Source organism: Trichechus manatus, unplaced genomic scaffold, assembly GCF_000243295.1.
Source record: "Trichechus manatus latirostris isolate Lorelei unplaced genomic scaffold, TriManLat1.0 scaffold00057, whole genome shotgun sequence".
In the NCBI taxonomy this organism is placed as follows: Eukaryota; Metazoa; Chordata; class Mammalia; order Sirenia; family Trichechidae; genus Trichechus; species Trichechus manatus.
Window position 1 is genome coordinate 2,132,030 of NW_004443993.1, and position 7,652 is coordinate 2,139,681.

Sequence of the window (7,652 nt, forward strand, 5' to 3'; positions counted from 1 at the left end):
TGCCCACTCACTCCACTGCTTCTACTTCCCCCAGCATTGCCCACCCCTCCACTGCCTCTACTTCCCCCAGCATTGCCCACCCCTCCACTGCCTCTGCTTACTCCAGCATTGCCCACTCACTCCACTGCTTCTACTTCCCCTAGCATTGCCCACCCCTCCACTGCCTCTACTTCCCCCAGCATTGCCCACCCCTCCACTGCCTCTACTTACTCCAGCATTGCCCACTCACTCCACTGCTTCTACTTCCCCCAGCATTGCCCACCCCTCCACTGCTTCTACTTCCCCCAGCATTGCCCACCCCTCCACTGCCTCTACTTACCCCGGCATTGCCCCATCCCTCTGCTGCCTCTACTTCCCCAACATTGGCCCACCTCCTCCACTGTCTCTGTTTTCTCCATCACTGCCTCCATTTCCCCATCACTGCTCCATCCTCCTCTACTATCTCATTTCCCTCATTATTGACTCCATTTTCCCATCACTGCCTTGATTTCCACCATCATTGCCCTATTCCTTCCATTTACCTTCACTCAATTAATCCCATTATTGCCCTCATCTCCTCTCATCCCCTTGCTATTTCCAATTCCCCCTCACTGCCTTCATTCCCCCTTCACTGCCTCCCATTTGTCACTGCAAAGTCCCCGCCTCACAAAATGTTGAACTGCAGCAGCTGGATAGCGAGACTCTCGAAGAATCCCTCCACGGCAAACTTGGAGGCGGCATAGACTTCGTTGAACACGACACCTGAGAGGATTGGTGGGAGGGAGGTGTTTGGGGTCTGGGTGATAGGTTTTGTGGGCCCAGAGTGATGGGTTCTTTGGGACACAGTGCAAAGAGGATTTGGGGATCAGAATGAGGAGATATCTGGGGCTAATGTGATGGGTTATATGGCATTGTGGGATGGGAGCACATGGGGTCAGGATGAGGTTGTCTTGGGGTGCCAGATGCCACTTCCTCCCAGCAGTGCCCCACCTGCCCTTGGCCCAGGAAACTCCCCCATTTCCTTCCCTCTTCTAAAGCCCTGGGGCCACTTGGGCATAGGGCTCCCAGGGCCCCTGAGGGCAGACCCCACTCAGCAGGGCCCTTGTCAGTCCTTGCTGAGCAGTGAATGTGGCCCTGAATAAGGAAGTGCAGCAGGAAGAGGGGCCAAAGGATGCGGCTGAGTAGATGCAGCTTATACATGGCAAGGTGACAAGTGGAGAGGGTTCCTTAGGGGACTGCTGAAGAGGGGACAGATCCCAGGGAATTTCCAGGGGGAGGGCTGGGAATCTAGAGGGGTTCAAGGAGGAAAGACCCAGGAGCATGGATGGCAAGTAGGGGGTCTCCTTAGTAAGCCCATGGCAGACATCACTAATCAATTACTGCTCTCTTTTCTGCCCTCAGAGTCCTTCTAAATCTAGCCATCCCTGAGCTCTGGTGGGTGGCATTCAGCAAGGAGGAGTCTCAGGAGGAGAAGTTCTCATAATTCCTTTGGATTTATTGGGAATGGTTGGGAGAGATTTTTGGCATTCATTCCACCACCGCCTATTCCTGCACCATTACAGACATAGCTAATCTATTCCAGAACTTCTTCCTTATGAGTTTCAGAATCCTTCTCAACACAGCTGTCCAGGCTCATTTGGAATATGAATGAACTAAAACCTATTTGCCATCCTTCCAACCTCGGGAGGATGAAACACTGGGGGGAGGGGGGGAGTCGAGGGAGAGGATTTTCAGGGATGGGTCCTAGGGCTCACCCTGCAGCCCCATGACACTGCTGACCACCACGATGTGGCCCTGTCGCCTCCTCTTCATGCCAGGAAGCACGGCTTTGACCAGACGGACAGCCCCAAAAAAGTTGGTGTCGAAGAGGTTCTGCATGGTGGCTATGCTGAGCCCTTCTAGAGGCCCCACCAGGCCCGCTCCAGCATTGTTCACTATAGCGGGGGGGGGGGATGAGGGTCACCTTGAAGTCCCCCCAACCCTTCCAGTGTCACTCCTCCAGAGGCACTCCTTGAGTCACCCAAGCCCCACTCCAAGTCCAGGGCCATTCTGGGGTGGGCAAATGTGGAGCCTTAAACATAGTTTAGCGTTTATTAGAGGGTACCCTGAGCCTTGCAGGGGAGGAAGGGCCACTGGGAACTGTGTCCCCTTTGATGCATGAGCAATTCATCTCTGACCCCAAATTGCATCACTATAGCCACCATCACCCTCCTCAGAAGACAGTTTAAGGACCATGAGTTGCTTCTTCATCATGCTGTCTTCCCTGAGTGACTCATTAAAGTAATTTTTCCCAACCATACATGGCTCTCTCCATATGAAAAAAATTTTATTCAGGAAAATCCATCCCACCCCCAGGTCTCAGTTTATTTCTAATGTGCCAGATTAATTGGTGTCCTGAGCTCTTGGCCAACTGGTCTAACACACTGGAGGGACTCTGCTGTGATGAAGGTCTGTGCTTCGATGGCGGGGGGAGGAAGGGCAAATGACCCTGAGGGCTGGTCAGTCTCACCCAGCACGTCCACTTCCCCTCCCTGGATACAGCTGAGACACTGGGCCACCGACTCGTCACTGCACACATCCAGCTGGGCCACGGTTAGGGTCTTCCCCAGAGCCTCCCCAGCAGCTGCCTCCAGCGTTCCCTTCTTTCCCAGGTCCCTCATGGTGGCCACCACTGGGGGCAGAGAGCAGAGGTAGGGCAGGCACTGTGCTCCTTTTCCCTGTGTGTGAACTTGTGCATTTCTGTCAACATATATGAGCAGTCACAGAGGGATGGAGGCCCACAAGTTTATACATCCACATTCATCACACACCCACAAATGCACACTTGTGTATACACGTTCACATGTACCCACGTCCACCCATTCAACAAACATTTATTGAGCATCTACTACACACCATGTCGTATTCCAGGTGCTGAGATTATTGCATGAAATAAAATAGACAAAGTTCCTGCCCTCCTGGAATTCATAGCCTAGTAAGTAAGACAATAAAGTAAATAAATACAGAACACATTGTCAGGAGAAAACATGTGCATACACACCTAGAGCCAACATACATGCACACGCAGTTATGAATAGCCACATTTACATTATCAACATAATAAATTCCCATTTATTGAACAGGTACTATGTGCCAGGCACTGTGCTAAGCGGTTTTCTCAGCAATACAGTATTTAATCCTCACAAAAACCCTATGAGACAGGTCACTGATTTATTTTCCGAAGATGGCCACATAATCTCTCCCATCCTACACGCTCTCCTAGAACTTTGCCACTCTCCCATCAAAACATGAAATCTAATTGCCCTCTCCTTCTCCTTAAATTTTGAGACCATCTGGGAACCAATAGGATATGGTGGAATTGACACTGTGTGGCCTCCGAGATTAAACCAGGAAAGGTGCTACAGTTTCTGCCTTGCTTCGTAGAACACTCACTCTTGAAACCTTCAACCATCATGTGGCAGCTTGACTGTTCTGAGGCCACCATGCTGTAAGGAAGCCCAAGCTAGCCCAGGCAGAGAGACCACATGGAGAAGCCCTGAGATTACAGGAAGAGAGAGGGATGCCTGTCTAGTGCCCATTGTTCTAGCTGCAGCTATTGACCCTGACCCTTCCTGAACTCACAGAAACTGTGAGAAATAAACAAATGACTGTAGTTTAAAAAAAAAAAATTATTGTGGTAAAATATATATAAGATCCCAGGTGGCACAAGTGGTTTACGCTCGATTGTTAGCTGAAAGGTTGGTGGTTTGAACCCACTCAATGGTACTGCAGAAAAAAAGGCCCGGTGATCTGCTTCCATTAAGATTACAGCCAACAAAACCCTAAGGGAGCAGTTCTACTCTGTCACACGTTGGGTTGCCATGAGTTGTAATCAACTCGATGGCAACTAACAACAAAATATATATATCAAAATATTTGCCATTTTAACCATTTTCAAGTGTACAATTCAGTGACATTAATGACACGATGTTGTACAGGTATCACCACTATCCATTTCCAAACGTTTTTCATCACCCCCAAACGAAAACTCAGTACTCCTTCAGCAATAACTATCCATTTCTTCCTCCCCCCAGCCCCTGGTAACCATCAATAAATTTGTCTCTATGCATTTGCCTATTCTAGATATTTCACATAAGTGGGATCAAAAAGTACTTGTCCTTTTGTGTTTGACTTATTTCACTCAGCATAATGTTTTCAAGGTTCATCCATGTCATAGCATACGTCAGAACTTTATTCCTCTTTGTGGCTGAATAATACCATTGTATGGATATAACACGTTTTTTTAATCCATTCATCTGTCGATGGTCACTTCGGTTGTTTCCACCTTTGGCTATTGTGAATAATGCTGCAGTGAACATTGATTGTAGTTGTTTTAAGCCATGAATTTTTTATCTGGCAAGAGTAACCAAGACAGATAGGTACAATTATTATCCCCATTATACAGATGAACCAACTGAGGCTTAGCAAGAGGAAGTTCCTTGCCTGTTCATCCCTAGCAAGTGTTAGAACTGAGACTTGAACCCGGGTTTGTCAGAGTGCTGAGCCCATACTCTCAAGCATGGTCTCACCACATGTACTATGTCTGCACACACACCTGCATACATGTTTACACACCAACATACATGCACTCATAATCACACATGCACACTCCCAGCAGCACTTGCATATTGTGTGGGGGCTGGTCTGACTCACGGGTACTTTGTAGATGAATGGGGCAGATGCATCCATCCACATGCAGTACCGTGTGACAAGCGTGGGCCCAGGAGCTAGGCTGCCTGGATTCAAACCCCAGCTCTGCCATTTCCAACTGGGTGATCTTGGGCAAGGACCTTTGACATTCTGTGCCTCAGTTTCCTCATTTCTAAAATGGGGCAAATAAGAGTGCCCACCTCAGATGGGCGATGTGAGGACTGAATGACTTGTTAGATGAGAAATACTTAGAGGGGAGCCTGGCACATCGGAAGCACTCAATAAACGTTACCCTTTAGCAGTTTTCTACACCCATCCGCTCTCCTCCAGGGACACACCCAAGCACAAGTACTTGGCACTCAAACCTGCACTCACAGCTGTGTGTGTCTCTAAGACAGAGGGCTGGGAGAAGCAGCTCTGCCAACTGGGACGACGGCCTCCCTCCTAGCAGTCTTCTCTTATGAAACAGCCCTTTGCCCACTTCAGACTCCAGGCTGCTCTGGGTCAGGGGTTTTCACAGTTTGGGGTGCAGGTCAGGGCAATTTACTCCAGAGCTGCGGGAGGGCAAGTCCTAAGGCCTAGAGGCCCTCCCTAAGCCCCCAAGGTCAGGGACACTTAAGAAGCTTATGTTGGGCAGTAATCTGGGGCGGGCTGGCGGAGCGAGTGTCAAGGAAATAGTTCTTCCATCCTGGGGAATAGCAAAGGAAACCTTCTTAGGGAAGCCTTTCCAGACCAGCCGTTCTAAAAATATCACCACCCTCCCATGACATTCCCTCCCCTGCTTTATTTTGCCTCCAGCACTTACTACTGCCAGACACATTATCATTTCTTTTTGTTTATCTGTTTATTATTTGTCCCTCCCTCCCACACCCCCACTACTGAGGGCAAGAATTTTTGTCTGTTTTGTTCACAGCTCTATGTCTAGCACCTAGAACAGTGCCTGTCACCCAGTAGGTGCTCAAGAAATGTGTTGGATGAAAGGATGATTCATGGGGGGGGGGTGGAGGGGACCTCCGTGTGTCCTGAGTCCTTCCCAGCCCCGCACGTGCAACTGGAGGGGATGGGCTAGTGGAGGCACAGCTCGGGGCGGACGGCCCTGCCACGCCCACCCCTGCCCCTCCAGGCCCCACCCTGAGCCCCTTACCCTGGTAGCGCTGCTGGGGGTCAAGGGCCAGCCGCACTGCGAGCTCCAGGCCAATTCCCGAGGAGCAGCCGGAAATCAGCACAGTCCGGGGCGCGCCGGCCATGTTGATTCCCTCCCTGGACGCGTGACCTGCTGGGCAGAGCTTGACTCCCACTTCCGTCCTCGGTTCAGCGGGTTATCCTAAGTGCGTTCCAACTGATCGCCTGCTGGGAGAAGGCGCCCCGGAGACCTCGACTCTGGGCTGACTCTGGGCAAGCAGCTAGGGGAGTCCCTTAACCTTTCTGTACCCCAATTTCTTCATCTGTCAAATTTCTTCTCCCCACCTGCAACACTATCTGGGAGCTTTTTATTATGATTGTAAGTTACTCAGGGCTAGGGCGATTTTCAGGGAGTGGGGTGGTGGTGGATATTCTCTTGTGTCTCTACTGTGGGGGAGAAGTGTCTGATTGGAGGGAGGGAAGGAGATAAGGTGACAGAGGGTGTGGTCCCAGAACTGTCCTTTCAAAGACGGAATGAAGGTAGCACTGTTAGAAGACCAGGTTAGACTACTGGAAGCACTTCCCAGCAGGGCAGGGCAGGGCAGGGACTTTGTGAAAGGCTTTTAGTAGAAGTCTCAACCTCCGAATTTCCGGGGAGGGAGGAAGGGTTGTTTGGGGAGGTTCCCTCTCCTCCCCACTGGGGGGCCCCCATCTCCCCCTCAGGCCAGATGGGGCCCTGCCCCCTCCTCTCCAGGGACACAGAGACTCTTTGTCTGAGGAGCCAGAAGCTGGGAGGGAGGTACTGCCGGCTTCTCCCCTCTTCCCTATGGGGTGGGTGCAGTTAAGGGCCCAGGATACACCCCTTCTGTTCCTTCCTCCCTGAGGAAGCTCCCTCATCTTCAGGTCTGCTCCTGTTCAATTGCACAGACAGCACCACCAGACCCCCTGGGGCCTCTTCACACTGGGGGGTGGGGGCCCAGTGGGGTGGGTGCTCTGCCTCACCTCAAGAATGGCAGAAATCTACCCTGCCCCTCCGTGGGGGCAGTGACCTGCTTTGGGGAAGGGCCAGACTCCCCCGGGGCATGTGTTAGGATTTGAAATTAGGGCTGGAGTGTCCATCTGAGGCCTGAATAGGGGAAATGAGAATTAGTGGTGATTTGAGGACTGAGAGTTTGGGGTGACAGTGGGAGCTGTGTTTCGGACTCTGTGGCGAAGGTTTAGGGATGGGGTCAGAGCAAACAATTCAGGTGGAGAGATAAGAGTTTGGAATAAGGCTGGAAACCCCATTGTGGGATCTGGGGTTAGGTTTGAGGTGAGATGGGGACCTTACTTGGAAGCCTGGTGGAAGGGCTTGGGGTGAGACTGGTACCTCCTATTGTGGGGCTAGGGGACTGAGGTAAGGCAGGTGGATAAGAGTTTGGGGTGAGGCTGAGACCCCATTTGGGAACCTATGTGAGACAGAAATGATTTTGTATAAAGCTGTACCCCCAATTCCAGAGTCTGGATGGAGGCTGAAGGTTTGACCGAGGCTAAAACTTCCTTTGAGGGGGTCTCAAAGGGTTTGGGGAAAGTCTGGGACCCAAATTCTAGGGCTGGGTGGAAGCGATCCTCCTCCTCCACTGTGGGGTGGGGCAAGAACAGCCCAGCTCATGGCCCGGGGCGCTACTCCAGCTGGCCAATCAGAGCTCGGCACAAACTTTCCCAACTCCCTCACCAGCTGTCAGCCACCACCCCCATCCCCCTCCAGCGGTCCCGCCCGCCTGCGTTGGAGAGCAGGGCGAGGCCGTGGCGGGGTCTCGGGCAGTCTCCCGCAGATCCCGAGTGTAGCTGGCCGCCGGAGTGAGTGCTTTGAGCCAGTGGAG

General features: G+C 51.7%; 2 protein-coding genes across 2 annotated transcripts in view; one reads left to right on the forward strand and one right to left on the reverse strand.

Annotated features, from left to right (window-relative positions):
* RDH8 (retinol dehydrogenase 8) overlaps positions 1–5,933 on the reverse strand; it is a 6,830-nt gene extending 897 nt beyond the window's left edge. The window contains exons 1-4 of the mRNA XM_004378367.3: positions 5,813–5,933; positions 2,489–2,650; positions 1,734–1,913; positions 648–741 (exon numbers count right to left, since the gene is read on the reverse strand). Coding sequence (XP_004378424.1) covers positions 648–741; positions 1,734–1,913; positions 2,489–2,650; positions 5,813–5,915 — 539 coding nt within the window. The 5' untranslated portion in view covers positions 5,916–5,933. The remainder of the gene's footprint in view (positions 1–647; positions 742–1,733; positions 1,914–2,488; positions 2,651–5,812) is intronic.
* A 1,506-nt stretch (positions 5,934–7,439) lies between these two features.
* The window catches only part of COL5A3 (collagen type V alpha 3 chain), a 40,446-nt gene continuing 40,233 nt past the window's right edge, over positions 7,440–7,652 (forward strand). The window contains exon 1 of the mRNA XM_004378559.1: positions 7,440–7,629. Within this exon, the coding sequence (XP_004378616.1) occupies positions 7,440–7,629 (190 nt within the window). The remainder of the gene's footprint in view (positions 7,630–7,652) is intronic.